Source organism: Emydura macquarii, unplaced genomic scaffold (genome assembly GCF_026122565.2).
Source record: "Emydura macquarii macquarii isolate MOO-44397 ecotype Brisbane River unplaced genomic scaffold, CSIRO-AGI_Emac_v2 contig_3390, whole genome shotgun sequence".
NCBI lineage: Eukaryota > Metazoa > Chordata > Testudines > Chelidae > Emydura > Emydura macquarii.
Window position 1 is genome coordinate 8,773,979 of NW_027133527.1, and position 22,257 is coordinate 8,796,235.

Below are 22,257 nucleotides of genomic sequence, written 5' to 3' on the forward strand. Positions count from 1 at the left end.
CTGAGACTTTCAAGGTGGCAAGAGAGCTGTTTGAAGAAATGGCTCCTCCGCCTCAATGTGACTGGGACCCAAGCCCCTTGCCAAGAATATCCACGGTGCCATTTAAGGGCAAGCCAGCGATGCTGGCCAGGTCTCGCTCCCCATAGCACCGATCCCAGGAACCGTCTGGCACTACACTCCCATGGGCCCCACAGAGCGAGAGGGTCTCAGACTCTGAGCCAAAGTCTTTTTCTTTGAGGAGCTGGCACCGTAGCAGGCATCAGAGGATAGAGACGGCACACCCCTTTGGGATGCCATGGGCCTGTCAATGGCAGATGCCATTGCAGTGGCCATTCCGGACCCCATAGGTGCACCCATCAGGCCCAGGGGTTTCAGTTGGGCAGGTTGTATTCCCTAGCATCGGAGTTCAGACCTTGGCCATCTCACTCCGATGGAAGTGCACCATCCGGCACCAGAGAGGGTTCTGATCCCAGCACCGGACCTGATGACACTCGGGACCCCAGCACCACGGATGAAGAAGTGGCACTGCGCGACCCATCTGGCGCCAAGGGGCAGTAAACATCGGCACCCCATCAAGGTATCCTCATCTTCCTCTCCAGATGAGGCAGTGGCAGGAAGTGGCACAACACTCATCCCAGACAACAGCAAGGCACACCAGGAGTTACTGCACAGAGTAGCTCAGAATATGGGCCTCCAAGTGGAGGAGGTAGTGGAGGGGGCAAGTCCCTATGGTGGACATCCTGGCTCCGAGGTCCCTTCTAGGGTCTCCCTTCCACTAATAAAGACCATTCGGGAGACCACAAAGAAATAGAGAAGCCGGGGTCTGCCACAATCTCCTCCAGCAAAAAAAAAAATAGAGAGGAAGTACTTTTATACCCTCTAAGGACCATGAGCAATTCTATTCTCCCTCACCCCCACCAGGGTCACTCATGGGGGCAGCTGACAATGAGAGAGAGAGGCAAGGGCAGCAAGGCCACACACCGAAGGCTAAGGATGCTAAGAAGCTGGAGTTCTTCGGACAAACGGTGTACTCCACTGGGGGGGGCTCCAACTTCAGATAGCAAATCAGCAGGCCATCCTTAGCAGGTATGCCTTTAACTCCTGGCAATCGATGGAGAAATTCAAGGACTCTTTATTACTGGACTCCAAGTCTGAATTTGCAGTCAAAGAGGGAAAATGGTCACAAAGCCCCTGCTTCAGATGGCTGCGGATACGGCAGCACACACCATGTCATCTGGTGTTGCCATGAGGAGATGCTCCTGGCTTCAGGCCTCAGGTCTCCCTCAGGAGGTCAATTAACCATTCCAGGACCTTCTGTTTGAGGGACCAGCCCTGTTTGCTTCACAAACAGACTCCAAGCTTCATAGCTTAAAGGACTGTAGGGCCATTCTGAAGTCTCTCGGGCTACATATACTGGCTCCAGAGGAAACCGTTCAAGCTGCAGCCCGGGTCCCATTTCTACCAAGGTCAATCGAGACAAGACTACAATTTTAGAAGGGGCAGGAATAACAGAAGGAATGCACCCCATTCTTCTAACCAGGACCATAGGCAAACACGGCAGTCCTCAGGGACAAAGAAAAATTTTTGAGGGTACGCCCAAGGATGGCACACCAATCACAGTCTCGGATCAGGCCCATTTTTAATATTTGGACCGACTGTCCCACTTTTACCATGCATGGTCCCAGATCATGACAGATCAATGGTGAAGCTGGGATACTTGCTCCAATTTTTTGCTCCTCCACCTTCCCATCCCCGTCCCTCTTCAGGAACCTCTCTCATGAGCAACTTCTTCAACAAGAGCTGCAAGCTTTTCTAAGAATAGGAGCAGTAGAAGAGGTCTCTTCGGAGCTAAAAGGGAAGGATTCTATTCCTGTTTCTTCCTAATCCCAAAGGCCATTGCCAGGCTTCGCCCCATTCTTGACCTATGAAACCTCAACAGATTCATGAAGAAAATGAGATTCTGCATGGTCTCCCTGGCCTCCATCTTTGCCCCTCTCGATTCGGGCGATTGGTATGCCGCCCTTGACTTGATGGCTACATGGACGTATTCTTCCTGTGACACAGGAGGTTCCTCCAATTCATAGGCAATCAGACACATTACCAGTTCACGGTCCTGCCCTTCAGATTATCTGCGGCCCCCCAGGTTTTCTCCAAATGTATGTTGGTGGTTGTGGCCTTTCTGAGGAAGAAGAGAGTGCAAATATACCCCTACCTTGATGACTGGTTGGTCAAGGGAAGTACCAGGGTGCAAGTACAGGTAGACGTGAGTCTGATAAGGGCCACCATCGACATGCTGGGTCTTATGATCAATAAGCACAAGTCGATGCTCATGCCCACCTAGAGGATAGAATTCATCGGGGTGGTGTTGGACTCTGGGCAAGCCATAGCATCCTTCCTGGAGGCTTGTTATGTGATCCTTCACAACATGATACAGGATTTGAAGCACTATCCTCAGACCACGGCTCAGAATTGCCTAAAGTTGCTGGGCCCTATGGCAGCATGCACTTATGTTGTACAACATGCAAGGCTACGCCTAAGGCCGCTGCACACTTGACTAGCTTCAGTTTATCACTCAGAGCAACATGACATGGTAGTCTTGCTCCCCCCCTCAGTCTGAGCCCCTATATTGGTGGTGCGATCCTCGCATTGTATGTGCGGGAGTCCCCTTCTTGGCACCTCGACCTTCTCTATGTCTGGTAATGGTCGCATCAGCGATGAGCTGGGGAGCTCATCTAGGGGACCTCAAGACCCAAGGTCTCTGGTCCCAAGCAGAGCTTTTGCTCCATATCAACGTGAGATAGTTGAGGGCTGTGGGTCTGACTTGTCAAGCCTTCCAAGGTCACCTGCAGGGCAAGATAGTATCAGTCCTAAAAGACAATACGACAGTGATGTTCTATATAAACAGACAGGGTGGAGCTTGCTCCTCTCCCCTGTGTCAGGATGGTCTCAGACTGTGGGACTTCTGCATCACTCATTCGATACATCTTGAAGTGTCATACCTGCCCAGGATTCAGAATACGTAAGCCGACAACCTCAGCAGGTCCTTTCTTACCCACGAGTGGTCGATCTGCCCAGATGTGTTGAGCAGGGTCTTCCATTGATGGGGTGATCCCTGCGTGGACTTATTTGCCACAAAGCTCAACAGGAAGTGCCTGCAGTTCTGCTCTTTCCAGAACCACAGGCCGGGGTCCATCGCAGATGCCTTTCTCATCCTATGGATGAACCAACCATTCTATGCTTTCTCTCCGATCCCTCTCATCCACAGGGTCCTAGTGAAGATCAGACAAGAAGGGTCCATGGTGATCCTGATAGCCCCCACTTAGCCTTGTCAGTACTGGTTCATCACACTCAACCTCTCAGTGGACATGTCTCTATCACTCTACCTCCACTCCCGGACCTGATCACTCAGGAGCACAGCACTTTGAGTCACCCCAGTCTCAAGTCGTTGCACCTCACAGCCTCCTTGGCTGAACCCCATGGAACAAGTCTGCTCAGAAAAAGTTAGAGGTCCTTCTCAGTAGTAAGAAACCCTCCATTAAGGCCACTTACCTAGCTAAGTGGAAGAGGTTTTCGGTCTGGTATGCTCAGAAGGACATCTGGATGACACTGGCGTCAATTCTGGACTATTTACTACATCTGAAACAGCAAAGTCTATTGGGGTCATAAATTAAAGTTCACTTGGCAGCCATTTCAGCATTCCATCCCTGGCTGGATGGACGCTCAGTCTTCGTTAACCCCTTGGTTGCACGTTTCCGGAAAGGTTTGGACAGGCTGTACCCTCCTACATGTTCACTGTCCCCCCAATGGAACCTCAACCTTGTTCTCTCAAGGTCCTCTGTTCACATCTTTGCGGCTTACTACACTATTACTCAGCATGTCAGAGAGGCGGCTGCTTTTGGTAGAGCAGTATTACAATCTGCGGGGCTTTGAACTCCGACTCCTCCTCCTATGGGCTAGCTTGGGAGTCACCTACTTGGAATCGACACGAGCAAGCACTCGAAGAAGAAAAGACGGTTACTAACCTTCTGTAACGGTTGTTCTTCGAGATGTATTGCTCATGTCCATTCCAAGACTCACCTGCCAGCTGGCAAGAAGGAACTGAAGGGGTGGAGGGTTGGCAAAGCCCTATATAGGGTGCCATGAAGGAGTGACTCCAGGGGGCTCCAGAACTGACTCTACGGGTACCACTAGGGGGAAAACTTTCTGGTGGACTGTGCACGCGGCACGCACACACACACCTACTTGGAATGAATATGAGTAACACATCTCGAAGAACAACAGTTACAGAAGGTTAAGGTTAGTAACCATCTTTTCCAGAGAGTTTTTTTCCTCAGTGACTTCCCTTAATAACTTAGCTTGGATGTTTTATGCATGATGCAAATTGAATTTTAAGCAGACGTGTATCTGGCAAAACATATTGTCCCTTTAAAAAAAATTTTTTTCCCTTAGGATTACAAGCAACTTTCTAAAGAAATAAAAAGGCTTAAAGATTTATTAACTCAACATGGTATTGGGTATGAAAGAAACTCAGGTAAGTTCTTTGTGTACTTCTACTTTCTCATTCCTAGCTATTTAGAATGTGAATGCTCAGATTTCTGTTTTTAAAAGAAAAGTATTGTTAAGGTCAGGAATAAACAAATAATCTTCCATCAGAGGGGATTAAGCCCCACTAAAAAGCATACTGTATCTTACTTCGACTGAACAGACTCTTGACTAGGAGAACTTGTTTTAAAATGTATTTAGGTGATTATTGGTGTCAGCCTTAACAATACTAGCACTTCTGTTTTGGTATAATTTGAACTTCAGTTTCTCATGCTTAAGATGGGGAGGAAGAATCAATGTCCATAGCATTCAGGATTAATAGTCTCATTTTAAGTATCTGCTTTCTCCCACTCACAACCAACAATAAGATCTGCTCCCATGAGTATTTGAAATGTTCTCCTTTGTTGTGTTTAAAGTCTCCTACTTCATACCTCTTTCCACTCTTTGCTGGCCAGTTTCTCCCCTTGACTGGCCTCCACTGCAGATATGCACCACCTGTCCCATGTTACTTCCTGGTGTGAAGAAGAGAGCAACAGCAGGAGGGTGGGTCCTGGCTGTGAAGAAGCAGTCTGGATTTATTCCAGGCAAGTTCCAGCCTCACCCTGCCTCCCAGCAACCAAATTGCCTCATTCCTCCCAGTGTTTGTCCCCTTCAAAACTCCAGTCACTTAGGGAATTAACTAAATCCCATGTGATGTCTCTTGGGCATTTAGCTTCCTAAAGTGCACCTATTTGTAGCTTGTGTTCAAAGATTGGTATCTCAGTGAAATACTGGGCTGTAACTGAGCAAGTGATATGTTTGCATTATGCAGTTCTTTTCTGTATGAGAAACTTTCATTTTCATTATGTGAAACGAGTGACTTTTTTCAGAGAAAAAAAATTTGGTTTGGAACTCATGCAAATGTTAGATTTTGCTAATTAATATCTATTTTAAACTATTAGTTGCATAAATTACACAGGATTTCTGCTCACTGACTGGATAACTTGTGTAACCACATAGAGCAGAAATTGAATTGTATATTCAAAAGCCAAAAATCACAATTTGCATTGGATGACTTACTTTAATTCAACAGTATCCTATGACTTACTGTGACTAAGTAAAACCATGTGAATTGCAACTTTTATTATGAAATATTAAGAAATAACTGACATTTTACCATTAAATATTTCAGCTGAAAATACAAGTGTTGAACACGTCATTCATAAATTGGAGACTGCAAAGCCAAGTGTTCTGAATGGCTCAAAGGCTAATGAACGCCTATAGGAGACACAGGAATTTGGAATAACACCTTTTAAAGGAATTTGTCCGGGTGATAAATATCAAGTTCACATAGACTACAATATTGAGCTAGTTGGATGTATATTATAGTACTACGATAATTTAACAACTCTCTAAATATTTCTAATGCTCTGTATTCCTGCCCTGAGGCAGTGGGAAGAGAAAGTTTAAGTTAAATTCTGGTGCTGCCGTTGCAGACAGTTGTTTAAAGTTGTAAAACTTCTCTTTGATGAAATTGATACTAACCATTGGCCTGCAGACATTGCACTAATTAGAGTGAAAGGTGATCGGTCGTATACACAGAATCTGCATTTCTGCCTGATGTGGGGGGAATAGTTTTGCCCTCAAGCTTGGACAGAGTAGTAAACTTCTTGTAGCAGAAGCAGCTTATTTGCCTTTGTGGGAAGGAATAGTTCACACTGTACTTCCTAATCCTGCAGCAGCCCTGACAAGGCTAAAAGGATGGAGTGGTATGGAACATTTAGCCAGAAATGAAGCTGAAGGAAAACGTAAAATCTACCTTCTAGTCGTTCAGGTAAGTTATATACAGTATACTCCCATTTATCCAAAACCTCATTATCCAAACCTCTGCATTATCCAGATCCCTTACTTGTTTCCCAACATGAGATATATGCTCATTACAGCAGACATCTTATCCTGGAGGATATGGAAGGGATTCAGATAATGTGGAGCTTTGGATAATAGAGCACACACTCCCAGCCAGGACTGCGAGGAGGAAGAGGAGCCCCTAGCTGCGGAGAAGGCTACCCTGCTGCTGAATGGGCCTCCTGCAGCCCTGCCGTCACAGGATGAGTGAGCAGGGCTAAGACAGCATAGCTGAAAAGGGTTCCATGTGCTGCCATAGGGCCATTAACACCTGATCCCTGCAGGCACAAAGTGTGGTGGGGAGGTTGTGGTCCTGGTGTGGCAGAGCAGAGACTCCCAGCAAGAACTCTCCTTTACCCTGCCAGGACTGCAGCCTTCCTTGAGCCTGCAGGGAATTGGATGTTACTTGTCTTGTGGCAGCAAAGCGAGCCCTCTGCAGCCCTGCTGTCACAGAAATGAGTGAGTGGGGCAGAGCTGAGCCTTCTGGCCAGGACTGTGAAGACGATGAGCCCCTGGCTGTGGAGGAGGCCCATCCTGCAACCTTTTGATTATCTGAACCCCTGATTATCTGAATAAAATCTGTGCTATTGCACATGCTAATCAGATAATTGTGAGTATACTGTATTGAAAAAAAAAGGAAATGACCATATGAAGACTAGAGAAATACTCTACTTTAAAGCTGTAGGGTGTAAAATAGTTATTTCTTTAACACCTATGTCTACACTAGGAGCTAATATGCATCTCTCACCTATCTCTGCTAACAATGACAAATTTTTGTCTAAGACAACCTCCACACTATTTACTAAAAATTGAGACTAACAGAGCACCCATATGTAAGTAGGATATTCTCCTCCTACCCAACTTTCTGTTTTGCATCAGATAGCCCTGGTGCTCTCTCACAAGTTCTTTCTTACCTCAGCTTTGGTGCTGGCTCAGGACTTTTTTGGCCCTGAGTGCTACTCACCTTCCCCTTGACCCTTCTCCCCAGCCATCCACAGCTTGTTCCTGATCCTTCTAGTCACATATTGGTATACTGTCACAAACACTATCATTTTTGTGTACATTCTATATTTACTACTCTAAACTTACAATGTAATGATTTCAAATCAAGGAAATCTTAATGATCCATTCAGTATACCTTGTGCATAATGTCAGGTGTAAATGCAAAATAATTACACTACATTTCAGACAAGATCTTGCAAACTGAGGTGGAGTCTGTGCTACATGAACATTAAAACCCCTTGACAGTTTAAAGAGTAAGCCTTTTTCCTTCTGGGTTAGGCAAAAATGTTCCTTCCCTCTATGGTGTATATTATCTGCAACTACCATTGTCCCACACTAGAGTTATTTGCATTTTACAAGTGCTTATACTTTGGGATTCTTATGGATTAAAGGTGAAAATGGAAAAAAAATGTACAGAAGACCAATTATGTGAAAGGCGTGTAGCTCTATTCTGTATATTATGATAAAGAATAAATGTATGAGTTTTTCTAACAAAGTTGTGGAGAATTACACCAACAAGTTGTCCAAAAGAAAGGACAATTTGTACTTAAATAATTATTACAATGCTTTCCCCTGCCATTTTTCGCTAACCCTGACTACCTGCTAATTTGGTGTAGGTCCTACTGATTCTCAAATCTTCATTTTAGCACCAACCATTTTCCTCAACTGACATAGGTTGTACTGGTGACTCTTAACTTCACACAGTGGTAGTAGTTATGGTATTCTCCCCTCCCCTGGACACCAAGTCTATACTTAAAAAATACACCTGCTCTGTGCAGCAGGTGGGTGGCAGTAAAGGGAAGTTACTCTTCTGAAGCACTAACTCCATCAAGACATTCAAGTGTAGAATGAAGACTATCATCAACCTTAGCTACACTGTCCATAGGAGTCTTTCTGATATCAGCTAGGACGAGGCTTACCTATCCATCCCCATCAGTGATAACTTAGAGCTGAACAGAGGACCTGCATTTCTAATACAGAACTTTACCTTTTTAGAACAGTGTTTCTCAATCTTTTAAGTAGCAAGTACCCCCTAACTTCTGAAAATTTTAATAAGTACCCCAACACTCAATTTTCCATGGGATTTTATATTTACAGACTAAGGTGAGCCATATGTTGGCAGAAGGGCTGAGTATATAAGTGCCTGATAGGACAGGTGTCCGATCTAGTGTGGGTAGGGTTACCACCTTTACACCAGGGGTGTGCAACTCAAGTATGTACCTGGGCTAGAGGTGATGTTGGCCAAAGCTAGGAGGCTTTAAGTGGCATGCTAATGCTGGAGAATATAAAGTGTCGCGCCAAATTTTTTGCCATAGATTTGAGAGGAGGAAGGGGTGAGAAAGACACAGGGAAGGAGGATGAGAAAGAGAGAGAAAAGAGGGTAACTGGTGAAATCGGGGGCTCAGCTAGAGCAGTGAAATTGACAAGTTTTCTGGGCACTGGGTTTTGAGCCAGGGAGGGGGGCTGCCACCTGGGCAAGTTGCTGGCAGCTGCGGCCTGGCTGCCAGCCCGGAAAGTGGGCGTCTGCCACCCAATCCAAGTTTGGGCAGAGGAGGATTCCGCACCGGCTGGGACCCTGCCTGTCTTCAAGCCGGGGCATGGGAGGCTGTCCCTCGGCTCGGAGCTGGGCTGCAGTTGGCTGCCACCCAGCTGCGAGCCCAGCTCGCGAGACACAGGAGGCTGCCACCGGGCTCCCACCTGGGAGCTGGGACCCAGCAAGAAGCGGGGGGCTGCTGCCCACCTCCCCCAGAAGCTAGCGGCTGCCATGCACTTCCCAGCTGGGAGCTGCGACCGGGCGGGAAGCAGGCAGCTGCTGTGTGCTTTCCCCAAAAGCCAGTGGCTGCCGCCTACCTCCCAGGTGGAAAGCGGGTGGCTGCAGCCCAGCTTCCCTGGACTGTAGCGGCTGCTGCCCACCTCCCAGTTGGGAAGCAGGCTGCTGCCGCCTTGCTTCTCCAGAAGTCAGTAGCTGCCTCCTGCCTCCCCTTCACTCTGTTTTTCCCCAGGTACCCCCTGCTTGTGTCTCACATACCACAGGTTGAGAAACTATGATCTAGGGTAAAGATTATAACCATATATGTCTTATCCTTTACCTCATCATTACTTATCTGGTCCAAAGGTCCCAAACACATGTATGCTAACTGCCTTAGCTTTCATACAGGATATGGCCTGTAAGGTACCTTGCATTACAGCTATAATACTTTAATATGAATCTATGACTCTATTGTAATAAAACAACAATACTTAAATCTATAAGGAAAGATATATGTATATATGCCAGCAAGCAAGCTAATCCTATAGACTACACCCAGGCCCTATGGATTTTGCTGTATTGCTATTAATAGGAGCAAGTCTTGAGATCATAGTGCATATGCATTTCTGGATAATATGCTTATGAGGCATCTACTTTCCAGGAAGCACAGTAATGAATTTACCAGGCACTAATCCTGTACCTACTTCAAATTATACACCTGGTACTAATGTTAACCACCTCTCACATGACCGTTTTCTGCTCAAGATCATTTAATCAAAATAAACATTTGTGTGAACCAGATTTCCACCATTATTTTTATATACAACCCAAAAAAACCCCACAATCTCATCTCTAGTTAAATGGGCACTCATAATTTTATATATGTGGAATAGAATTTAATACAAGTTTTTATACCCAGCTAAGCATGGCAGTATCTGAATGCCTTGCAGTTATGCATTAAGCAATGTGACTACACACCTGTCGTGCTGTTTATTCTCCCATCCTCTTCTCTGAGGGAGAATCATGTTTTATTATAAAAGCAGAGGATTCCCTAAAAACATACAACTAGCCATGACTCTAATCTCTAACTGTGTTCCAAGATACATGCTTATCTCACTCCCAATCTCCATAAACCTGGGTAAAAAGATAAGCTTTTCAACATGCCTTGAAGATAAATAAGCCTGTTCTGTTTTAATGGAAGGAGACAAGAAACATGTTATTGGATCCAGACTTTCATGTCAGGTTGTATACAAACAGCACTGCGAAATGACCAACCTACCAGCCTCACTTTGGTTTGTGCTATACTTACCATGCAGCTGGAATCATTTGTGGCAAAACTCGACCAGCAGTTCTGTCCAATGGGCTCTTCATCAGGAACATGCAAAGAAACCCCCATACTGGGTACAGTGCTCAGGAAAAGCATATGGAGCTTTCAAGAAGGATCAGCTAGGGATCATGATGCCTTTGGAAACAGCATATCTCCTTTGTCTAAATGTCAATCTGCCCAGCTATAGAGAGACCAGAGGCAAAAGGCTGTATCATGGACAGACATTTCGTCATGCCTTGCAAGAAGGCGGGCACGCCGGGCATGGCCACGACCTAATACAATGAGCAGCTTCATCGCTACTACAGTATAAACACACACACTACTGGGGTAAAAGTGTGAGAGAAAGAAATACTTAGCTCCTCCCATGTTCAATTCAATAAGAGTTTATGGGTATAACAAGGTTTACATATGTTGCCAAAGTGTAAAAGAGACCACCAACAGCTATCAATTGGGAGAGATGGGGGAATGTGTCTGGGATTTTATCCCCTGTGCCCAGTGTCCATTCCAGATTCTGTAGCAGGTTACCGCACAGTCTGATAACATCTCTGGTTTTTCACAGGACCCAAGCTAGAGTCACTCTACCACCCCACCAATTGCCCCCCCCCCCCCCCTCAGGTAATGCCTGCCCTTCTGAGGCTAAAGCACAGGTTAGCCTGGCTCATCCCAATAATGGGGATGGGGGCATGGCAGGATCTCATCTATGGATCGTAAATCAATGGAAATTAGGCGCCTAAAAGCCTCTGAAGATCTGGGCTCTAGGCATTAGGTTATACTATGCCTCTAACACCACAACCTTGGGGAAGGGTTGCTAACACCATTCTGTTCCCCCCAGCAAGGGGCACACTGAGAACTACTGCAGATGGCTTACCCCATTGCCAGTAAATGTTATCACCTCTGTCCATAGGTGCTAGAACTAGGGGGTGCTGGTGCACCCCTATTTTGAAGTGGTTTCCATCACATTCAGGGTGCCCCATTTGGTTCAATGGCTCTCAGCACCTCCCACCTCCCCATACACTCTGTTCCAGCACCCCTGCCCTGCCCTGCCCTGGAGTGGCAGCGCATCCCCCTTGAATCTTGGCTCACAAGCCCTGCCCCTTCCCCTTTACCCTCTCTGGAAACAGCTGGCCCTGCACAAGCTCCGCCCCTCTCAGCCCTTCTACCCCCCTCCATGGCCCTTCCTTTTCAGTAGCTAGCCAGGAGCTTCCGATTGACGTGAGCAAGTAAGGGCTGGACAGGATGCGTGAGGGCAGCAGCGGCTTCAGAAGATCATACTGAGCATGCTCAGTAGCCGCAAGGTCATTCCTGACACTGCACCGGAAGGAGCCCGGCGCAGAGACTTCGGGGACCTCGCTTGCGTTCTGTCTCTCGGCCTACGTCAGCCCGAGCTCCTTCCGCTCTGTCCTCTGGACAGAAACGTCACGTGTAAGACGGCGCCGGACGTGACGCTGGGCCGGGTGTGGAGTGTGATGTTGGTGATGATGAGCCGTGCGAGCCTGTGGGGCCGGCGGTGAGAGGCGGGCGGCGCGCGCTGGCTGCGTGTGGGGCCGGCGGTGAGGGGCGGGCGGCGCGCGCTGGCTGCGTGTGGGGCCGGCGGTGAGGGGCGGGCCGGCGCGCGCTGGCTGCGTGTGGGGCCGGCGGTGAGGGGCGGGCCGGCGCGCGCTGGCTGCGTGTGGGGCCGGCGGTGAGGGGCGGGCCGGCGCGCGCTGGCTGCGTGTGGGGCCGGCGGTGAGGGGCGGGCCGGCGCGCGCTGGCTGCGTGTGGGGCCGGCGGTGAGGGGCGGCGGCGGCGCGCGCTGGCTGCGTGTGGGGCCGGCGGTGAGGGGCGGGCCGGCGCGCGCTGGCTGCGTGTGGGGCCGGCGGTGAGGGGCGGGCGGCGCGCGCGCGCGCTGGCGCGCGTGTGTGGGGCCGGCGGTGAGGGGCGGGCGGCGCGCGCTGGCTGCGTGTGGGGCCGGCGGTGAGGGGCGGGCCGGCGCGCGCTGGCTGCGTGTGGGGCCGGCGGTGAGGGGCGGGCGGCGCGCGCTGGCTGCGTGTGGGGCCGGCGGTGAGGGGCGGGCGGCGCGCGCTGGCTGCGTGTGGGGCTGTCTTGCGGGGGGGTCGGCTGCTGCGGCCGGTGAAGGAGGCGGGCCCGTGAGTCGCTTTACGTCTTCTTTCTTCTCCTTTTCTTCCAGGCAGAGCTTCTGTCTAGTGCGACGTCTCAGTCGGCAAGCAGGGCCCGAGGACGCAGCGGAGTCTGAGCGCTCCGGGCCCATCCCCTTCTCCACCAGCAAGGCTAGCCCTCGGGTCTGGTCTGTGGACAGGTCCATGGGAAGTGACTACCAAAGATCCTGGAAAAAAGCGCTGCCGGTTAGTCTGCTGGGGATAGGGCTGCTGCTCTGGTGCGTTTTTAGGGAGGAGACAGAAATCGACAAGAAACTGGGAGACGTTTTGCATGAGCAGGTGTTAGACTTGGTGGATAAGACCCCAAAAAGCAAATTGCTGCCACCACCCCAACAGGAAAAACCTTGACCTAGGTGTGATAGCAGGCCTCCTAGGAAATTACTAGCCTTCCAGTTGGTCTGACACTGCACTGACTTGCTTGGAAACTTTTGGTTTTCTCCATCCAGCACTGTCTTTAGTCTGCAAATCTGATTCCTCTCCAACACTGGTGCTTCTTGATAATACTCTTATAACTCGTGGCAACAGAGTTAGTGAAGACAGCTCTTCACTTGCGCATAACTGCAGTCAGAGGGTTGAATATGCGACTACTGTGTACTGATGCTGTCCTCAAACCTTGTTAGACTTGGATCTCCATTTCAGACAATCTGCCCCCATCATCAGAATTTTAAGATTTTGAATGTATTACAATATCAAAGTTAGAAGTATACAAAAACATTGTGCCAAAGATGACAATGGCACTTGGATAATCAATGACTTAAGTAAATGTGTTGTTATTATCAAGCTGAATGTTAACTTCATATTCTGTACTCTACTACTATATTAGGTCATGGGGAAATGACTTCCATCCAACTCTTTTAATGCACTGTCAATGTGAGTTTAATAAATCTGATTTTTACACTACAGAACTAAACAGCTCTGTGGTAGGAATGGACTTTCTGTCATCAGTAGGAAAGATCCTTTTGCAGTGGATGTAACTGAACAGTTCCATTTATGAAGGAGAAAAAACAATCCTCTTAATTGTGAAGTGCAAACCAGTATTTGGATAAATCTTAATTGCAAACTAATCCTAAATTTCTAGAGTTTGAAATCATACATCCTATTTGCCACTGGATTTGAGAAACCTTTGCCTAGCACGAGAAGGAGCTGAAGCTGTCCATTTCTACAGAATTTAAGGTTTCATATGAAAGAGAATTGAGCTTCTAGCTCTGAAGGTTGCAAAAACTATCTTCCAACTGTGACTCAAATGCATAATGGATGCAAAACTGTTTCCCTGATCCTGCAGCCAAACCACTCTGTGTATCTGCTTCTGCTCACAGTTTTACTAAGAAATAGAGTAAACTTAATTGCTATTTAAAATGCTCATAGTTGCAGTGAAACTGGTAAGAATCACGTTGGTCTAATGTGGTTACAGCGTGGTAAGGCTGTGAGCAACAACCGAAGTTGTCATGTTCTCTGTGAAATCTTGCTGGTGCCCCCTCCCCAGTATCATAATCTTTTATGGCTAAAACATGTCTTGTAAACTTTCAAGTCCAGGTTTTTTAAATTCAAAATTAAATTGGTTTAACAGTCATAGCAAAGGATGATAGCAATTAAACAAATGAGAGGTATTTAAGGGAATGTCCTGAAGGAGTGAGGAATGTGACAGGATGGCTGTGAATTTCACTGTCTTTAGAATTAAATGCAAAATCCATTTAGTCTTCCTCAAAATATTCTTTTTTTCTCCACCTCTCACCCCTTCTTGTGTGTATGGGTTTTTTTTTTAAATTGAATTAATGCTGACTGGAGTGAAGAAAAAACTAAATCTTACATATATGCCTCTTTCATTTCATGATGAGTGGTAGATAAGACCCTATATTGTTAACCTGTTTCCACAGGCTTTAACTTTTCAAAAGATGAACACATAAAGATTACATTTTCTCTGGACTCTGCATGCAGGTGAATTGCTTTAAAAGTTTGAGTATACCCATCAGCTTTGTGTGAGTTTAAGAAAAAAACAAAACTCTTCTCACTGTCACAGAATTATTAATCTTTTAAGTGGTGATTCTTAAATGTTACATATGTACTCAGATTAATATGTACTCTTAGGAAGCTAGTGCTGAAGTTACATCTAAAGATGTGGTGCAGTTGTGCTCAGTAGAAAAGTGCAGTGCTATTTAAAAGTTAATCTTAAAATATACTTTGTAGTATGTTTAGCAGTGTAGTAAAATGCCTAGTTCACTGAACTCCTTTAAAAATAAATTAATTAGGAAGTGGTGTTGGTACCTTCCATGTGACCTACAAAATTAAGCACAAAGTGAGGAGCTTCTTTCTACATCTTTCCCTGCCTAGCTTTAATCTTTTATATTAGAGTGCTTCACAAGATGTTGTGAAATATTATTTCTGTTCTACAGGTAATAAAACTGAGACTTAGTACTGTCACATGTATTGAGTTTGGGACTCAGGAGTAGAATCTTGATTGCTAGACTTATGCCTCATTCACGAGACCACCAGTGACTCCTAGGGAAAACAAACTTCTTCTCTAACTGCAAAATGGAGCTAATATCACAGCATGAGACTGGCTTTCTTGCTAAATGGTTGGCAAGTAGTGGATTTACAAGTATGCTCAGTTGAAGCCTTGGAGCTGTCTGAGGAGTGTAGTTATAGGATGAGCATTAGGATGAAGTTAGTACAACAGCAGCAGCCAGAAGGAGAATATTTAATGTGTAGAATCTTAAGAGTAGTGGTATTATAAGAACTACATCAGAACCACCATTCAACGTTAAAACTCCACAATACCCTGCACTAAGCGCTTCCGTATGTATCACTGTCATAAAGGAAGAGAAGATCTGCTTTAAGTAGACAAGGTTTCCCCTATCCACCTCTTCTGCCATGTAGGAAGGGCACATCGCTGTCACTCCCTGTAGTGGGGGTGAGCTAAGCTCGTGGTGTGGGTAAGGTAGGAAGAGGGCCTGGAACCCCTCATTTCATGGCCGTTATACAGAAGGGTGTTTCATTGGGGTGCCTTATCTGAGGCTGCTGCTGCTAAATCATCCCTGTGAGCGCCGCCGTAAGTGGTCGCTTGAGCGGCACCAAGACGCGGCTCTGCAGGCCTGGGCTGCCCCGGCCCGGCCCCCCGTGACCGAACTGTCTGCCCTGGGCCGCGGCCCCCGAGCTGTGAGCACGGCAGCTTAGCCGGGTGGGGGCGGCTCCCTCACTACTCCCCGCTGTGGGGCCGGGCCAGCCCCGCCCCGCCCCGCCCATCCCAGGCTCCCGCGACCCCTCCCTGAGCAGCAGCAGGGGACGGGGGCGGCGACTCCGGCCTGGCCGGCGCCTGCGCTGTGGCTACTGCTCGGGAAGATGCCGTCGGTTTCGAAAGCGGCTTCGCGAGGCGGCGGATCCGGTGGGTCCCCGCAGACCGAGCAGCCGACGCACTATACGTAGGTACCGGTGCCCGAAGTCACCCTTCGCGGCCCAGACCCCGCCAAGCCTGGCCCAGGGCCGGGCAGGCGCCCTAGGCCCTGAGGTAGCGGACTTGGCTTCGCACCGGGCCTGCATCCAGCGGCCGCGAAGGGGCTGTGGGAGCCTGAGGGCGAGCCAGCTGCTGCCCGGAGACACCCGCCCTCCAGCCGTCCCCGGGACCCTAACGCGTCCTCCAGCCCTAGCCGGCCTTGGAAGGCGGCCCGAGGCTCCCAATCCCTCCTACAGACCAGAACGTCCCCGAAACACGGCCTGAGGGGCCCTAACCTGCCCTGCAGCCCCACGATCCCCAGAAGCTGCCCGAGCGCCCCTAAGCCTCCCGCCATAGATCCTACCATCCCTGATTGCCCCATATCAGCCTATAGACCCCAGCGTCCCCAAAACACTGCCCAAGCACCTCTGACTTGCCCTGCAACCCTCTGATGTCCCCAGAACACTGCCTTACAGCCCTCTGTAGCCTCCCAGGGCACCCACACACCCTAAGGCACCCACAGCTCCTAATCCTCCTCATAACTATTCCTGTAGCCTCCTCATCCTGTGAACAAACACTACCATACACCCAAGACACGCACTTTTGAGATATCCCTAAAGACTTCATAACCATCTCATCACTCCTTAACACTATTATATCCCCAGTAACCTTAAATACATTCTAAACAAACATACCAAACATAACTTCTGTAACTACCCCAAAAGCTCCTAGATAACCCTCACAGCCCCATAAACATCCCCCAATAAGTGAATAACCTCTAGTTTCTAGACTGCTTATCCCAGTCCCTTAGGAATTCCCAGTAATGAAATAACTGCAGGTAACCTCATACAGTCTGCCAAAACCCTCAAGTATTCCTCAGATCTCAATAGTTTGCCCAGGAACACTCCAATAACCCGAAGCTCCCCCAGACATCAAGTAGCTTCCCTAGTAACTTTGTGTTCTTTTCCATTACCCCTGCTCTTTCCCCTCCCTGGGATAGCCTCCTTTTCTTCATATCCTATGTTCTTCCTGTTCATTTCTACCCCCCTTTCCTCTCCCTCATGTGCATGCTGAAGGCTACTGTACCAGTGTGAAGGGAATTGCAATCCCTCCCTCGTCTCTCATGTCAGTGTATCCAGCATAGGCTTCTATGCAATGTCAATCCATGTCGTTGGGTTATTGGAGTTAAGGGGCATTTCTAACACAACCAAATGTGTTTATCTGTAAAAATAGCTGTAGTAGGTTTATCTAGTATAGGAGGAGGGAGTGAATTCACGTTCAGGTAACTTGTTTTGAAGTGCTTGAAAGTGCTCTATGATTGTCACTTAGGGAAATCTAATTTTTAAGTCATGTAAATATGATTTTTGGCTATAATATTTGATATAAACGTTATTGTTTCAGTTGTGCAATATAGTATAATTTACAGCAATTACATTGTGAACTTCACCGGTAACGCATTTTTAATTAAAATTAAGTCACATTTAATTTATAGCTAAACAGTAAATTATACTGTTGTTTGCCAAAAGCTAGGAATGGGTGACAGGATGGATCATTTGATTACCTGTTCTGTTCATTTCCTCTGAAGCACCTGGCATTGGCCACTGTCAGAAGACAGGACACTGGGCAAGATGGAACATTGGTCTGACCCACTGTGGCTGTTCTTATGTTCTTTATACCTAGAGAATGTAATTTTACAGAGGATAAATTTGTACACTTTCTCATGGGCTGTGCAAGTTGAATTATCAAGTGCCTTGTTAAAGCTGTAATAAATGTGCGTCCAATAAAATGAACTTGTAACACAGTTTAATTTTTTTAGGTATCTAAAGGAATTTAGGACTGAGCAGTGCCCCCTATTCTTGCAGCACAAGTGTGCCCAGCATAGACCATTTACCTGTTTTCATTGGCATTTCCTAAATCAGCGTCGTCGTAGACCCATTCGAAGGCGTGATGGGACTTTTAACTACAGCCCAGATGTTTATTGTACAAAATATGATGAGACCACAGGCATCTGTACAGATGGAGATGAGTAAGTTCTTTTTTTTCCAGTCCTGTTGACATTTGCAACATTTATCAGTGACTTCGTGTACAGAGATGTACATCTGCTTTGAGAATGAAAATCAATGGTATCTAATAAAACTTGCTGAAGTTAGTCAATTTTGAGAGATTTCCTCTAACTATAAGTGATTTCCTAGATTTTTGTTTGAGCATAGAATTATAGGTTTAGAAGGGACTGCAAGGGTCATCTAGTTTAACTCCCTGCCAAGATGCAGGATTTGTTGTGTCTAACCATCCAAGACAGATGACTATCCAGCCTCCTTTTGAAAATCTGCAGTGACAGTTTCCACAACCTCCCTAGGCCATCTTTTCCATTGTCCCTCTTATTGTTCTTACAGTTAGGGAATTTTTTCCTGAGATTTAGTCTAAATCTGCAATGCTGTAGTTTGAACCCATTCTCCCTTGTCCTGCCCTCTGTGGCAAGAGAGAACAACTTTTCTCCATCTTTTTTTATGGCATCCTTTCAAGTATTTGAAGACTGCTCTCATGTCTCCTCTTTTCCAAAGTATGCATACCCAGTTCCTTCATCCTTTGCTCATATGGCTTGCATTCCATCTCTTTGAGCATCTTTGTTGCTCGCCTCTTGAGCCTTTTCAGTTTCTTTACATCCTTTCCATACATTGGTGACCAAAATTGGACACAGTACTCCAGCAGAGGCCTAATCAGCACTGAATAGAGCGGTACTTTCACTTCCCATGACTTGCATGCTACCCTCTGTTAATACAATCTAAAATTGTTTTTGCTTTTTTTGCAACAGCATCGCATTGCTGAGGTTGTGATCTACCATAAGTCCCAGATCCTTCTCAGCTAGTAATCCTGTAGTTACAGTTGACGATGCCTATTTTATATTATAAGCTGTTTGTCTTCAGACACTTTAAATAAAAAACTTTTAAATTGCCTTTGAACTGGAATTTCTCTTGCTTACTTTCAGCTCAAAAGAAAAATTGTTTTTGAAATGTTTGTTATAATATTGTGTGAGTTATAAGAATCTGAAAACTTAGAGATGACACATCTTTCTGTAGCAATTAGTGTGCTAAGCTTTTGTTGAAAATTTAATGTCTAAATTGCCTTGTGTATTATCGGAATGCTGAAAACAATTGGTTTTAAGTTTTACTGGAGTGGACAGGTTTTTTTTAAACTTGTGATACAGAGCTTTCATTACTTTATTATTAAAAGTTAGAATTCAGTATAATTTCATATTTTTTCTGCTTGGTTGATAATGTAGAAATGTTGCATATAAAGCAGCTTTGATTAACGAACACACTTTGGAATCACCTCTTTTTTTTTTCTGAGGAGTGTTCGCCCTGAACAGTCTCATAATAATCATTGTCATTGCAATGTAAGCAGGTAAGCATTTTTTTTAGTGTTAACTAAAATACACTAATTCTTACTTGATATATCAAGTTGCAACCTTCTAATCAGGTGTTGGTTTAATATCTGCCATTTAAAATAAAATACTGGTTTTATTTAAAGCTATGTCATCCTTCAGTAGTGAAAGAACGGGTTCAGGACTATTTAAAAAAACTGGGCATGCACAAGTCCATTGGGCTGGATGCAATGCATCTGAGGGTGCTGAGGGAGTTGGCTGATGTGATTTCAGAGCCATTGGCCATTATCTTTGAAAACTCGCGACAATTGGGGGAGGTCCCAGACGATTAGAAAAAGGCAATTATAGTGCCCATCTTCAAAAAACTGAAGGAGAAAGATCCAGGGAACTACAGACTGGTCAGCCTTACCTCAGTCCCTGGAAAAATCATGGAGCAGGTTCTCAAGGAATCCATTTTAAGGCACTTGGATGAAAGGAAGGTGATCAGGAACAATCAACATGGATTCACCAAGGTCAAGTCATGCCTGACCAACCTGTTTGCCTTCTTTGATGAGATGACTGGCTCTGTGGATGTGAGGAAAGCAGTGGAAGTGATATATCTTGACTTTAGCAAAGCTTTCGATATCGTCTCTCACAGTGTTCTTGCCAGCAAGTTAAAGTAGTGTGGGTTGGATGAATGGACTATAAGGTGGATAGAAAGCTGGCTAGATCATCGGGCTCAACAGGTAATGATCAACGGCTCGATGTCTAGTTGGCAGCCGAAACGGAGTGCCCCCGGCATCGGTCCTGGGGCTGGTTTTGTTCAACATCTTCATTAATGATCAAGAGGAAGTAATGGATTGCACCCTCAGCAAGTTAGCAGATGACACTACCGGGGGTGTGTGGTAGACATGCTGGAGAGTAGGGATAGGATCCAGAGTGACCTAGACAAATTGGAGGACTGGGCCAAAAGAAATCGGTTGAGATTCAACAAGGACAAGTGCAGAGTCCTGCACTTAGGACAGAAGAATCCCATGTCTTGCTACAGCCTGGCTGAGCAACAGTTCTGCAGAACTGTAACCTGGGTGTTACAGTGGACAAGAAGTTGGATATGAGTCATCAGTATGCCCTTATTGCCAAGAAGGCTAATGGCAAATTGGGCTGCATTATTAGGAGCATTGTCAGCAGATTGAGGGAAGTGATTATTCCCCTCTATTTGGCACTGGTGAGGCCACATTTGGAGTATTGTGTCCAGTTTTGGGCCCCTCCATGACAGGATGCATGTGGACAAATTGGAGAGAGTCCAGCAGCGGGCAACAAAAATGACTAGGGGGCTGGAGCAAATGACTTATGAGAAGAGGCTGGGGGAACTAGGCTTGTTTAGTCTGCAGAAGAGAAGAATGAGGGGAATTTGATAGCAGCCTTTAACTACCTGAAAGGGGGTTCCAGGGAGGATGAAGCTAGGCTGTTCTCAGTGGTGGCAGATGACAGAACAAGGAGCAATGGTCTCAAGTTGCAGTGGGGAAAGTCTTGGTTGGATATTAGGAATAACTTTTTCACTAGGAGTGGGATGAAGCACTGGAATGGGTTACCTAAGGAGGTGGTGAAATCTCCATCCTTAGAGGTTTTTAAGGTCTGGCTTAACAAAGCCCTGGTTGGGGATAATTTAGTTGTGGTTGGTCCTGCTTTGAGCAGGAGTTGGACTAGATGACCTCCTTTGGTCCCGTTCAACCCTAATATTCTATGATTCTGTGTCACATTGGCTTATGCTTAAGCAAATCATTACACTTATGTAATGAAGTAGAGATTTTTGTACATGGTTCAGGTAACTTGGGATGGAAGATTAGCAAAAACTTTGTGACTTTGTCCTGACCCACAACTACTTCAGATTTGGAGCCAATCTATACCTTCAAGTCAGTGGCACAGCTATGGGCATCCGCATGACCCCACAGTATGCCAACATTTTTATTGCTGACCTACAACAATGCTTCCTCAAAACTCGTCCCCAACCAGCTCTCCTTTGCCTACGCTACATTGATGACATTTTCATCATCTGGATCCACGGGAAAGAGTCCCTCGAAGAATTCCACCGGGATTTCAATAATTTCCACTGTATCAACCTCAGCCTGGACCAGTCCACACAAGAAATCCACTTCATGGACACTACAATACAAATAAACAATGATCACATTAATACCACCCTATGCCGAAAACCAACTGACCGCAATACATATCGTCATGCCTCCAGCTTCCACCCTGGACACATTACACGATCCATTGTCTACAGCCAAGCCTTAAGATACAACTGGATTTGCTCTGATCCCTCAGACAGAGACAAACATCTACAGGATCTCCATAACACATTCTTAAAACTACAATACCCCCCTGAAGAGGTTAAGAAACAAATTGACAGACCCAGATGGGTACCCAGAAGTCACCTACTACAGGACAGACCCAGCAAAGAAAACAACAGACCACCACTAGCCATCATCTACAGTCCCCAGTTAAAATCTCTCCAACACGTCATTAAGGATCTACAACCTATCCCAGCAGATGATCCCTCACTCACTCAAGCTGTGGGAGGCAGACCTATCCTTGCTTACAGACAGCCCCCAACCTGAAGCAAATACTCACCAGCAACTGTATACCATACAAGAATACTAACCCAGGAACCTACCCCTGCAACAAACCCCATTGCCAGCTCTGCCCACACATCGCCTCTAGTGACACCATCACTAACCACATCAGCCACACCATAAGAGGCTCATTCACCGGCACATCTACTAATATAATATATGCTATCATGTA

General features: G+C 46.5%; 3 protein-coding genes across 8 annotated transcripts in view; all 3 read left to right on the forward strand.

Moving 5' to 3' along the window:
• The window catches only part of GNPTG (N-acetylglucosamine-1-phosphate transferase subunit gamma), a 35,886-nt gene extending 27,962 nt beyond the window's left edge, over positions 1 to 7,924 (forward strand). Inside the window, exons 10-11 of one of the 3 annotated variants that reach the window (XM_067534369.1) lie at positions 4,450 to 4,531; positions 5,714 to 7,924. In XM_067534369.1, coding sequence (XP_067390470.1) covers positions 4,450 to 4,531; positions 5,714 to 5,805 — 174 coding nt within the window. In that variant the 3' untranslated portion in view covers positions 5,806 to 7,924. Of the gene's footprint in view, positions 1 to 4,449; positions 4,532 to 4,997; positions 5,689 to 5,713 lie in introns of those variants that run through there. The other 2 variants (XM_067534367.1, XM_067534368.1) reach the window with 2 other exon arrangements.
• Positions 7,925 to 11,745: 3,821 nt separating this feature from the next.
• UQCC4 (ubiquinol-cytochrome c reductase complex assembly factor 4) lies at positions 11,746 to 15,503 on the forward strand. The gene is made up of 2 exons (XM_067534372.1): positions 11,746 to 12,012; positions 12,673 to 15,503. Exons 1-2 carry the CDS (start codon positions 11,783 to 11,785, stop codon positions 13,007 to 13,009), a joined length of 567 nt encoding a protein of 188 aa, XP_067390473.1. The 5' UTR covers positions 11,746 to 11,782; the 3' UTR covers positions 13,010 to 15,503.
• A 484-nt stretch (positions 15,504 to 15,987) lies between these two features.
• Positions 15,988 to 22,257, forward strand: part of UNKL (unk like zinc finger) — a 133,423-nt gene continuing 127,153 nt past the window's right edge. For all 4 annotated transcript variants that reach the window (XM_067534363.1, XM_067534364.1, XM_067534365.1 and 1 more), the window contains exons 1-2: positions 15,988 to 16,077; positions 17,905 to 18,114. In XM_067534363.1, coding sequence (XP_067390464.1) covers positions 15,998 to 16,077; positions 17,905 to 18,114 — 290 coding nt within the window. In that variant the 5' untranslated portion in view covers positions 15,988 to 15,997. The remainder of the gene's footprint in view (positions 16,078 to 17,904; positions 18,115 to 22,257) is intronic.

Bases quoted from the DNA above. Each gene is read 5' to 3' on its own strand.
- UQCC4 (XM_067534372.1), top strand. From the start codon at position 11,783: ATGCTCAGTAGCCGCAAGGTCATTCCTGACACTGCACCGGAAGGAGCC. The intron at 12,013-12,672 runs GTGAGAGGCGGG...CTTTTCTTCCAG, and splicing joins GCGAGCCTGTGGGGCCGGCG to GCAGAGCTTCTGTCTAGTGC.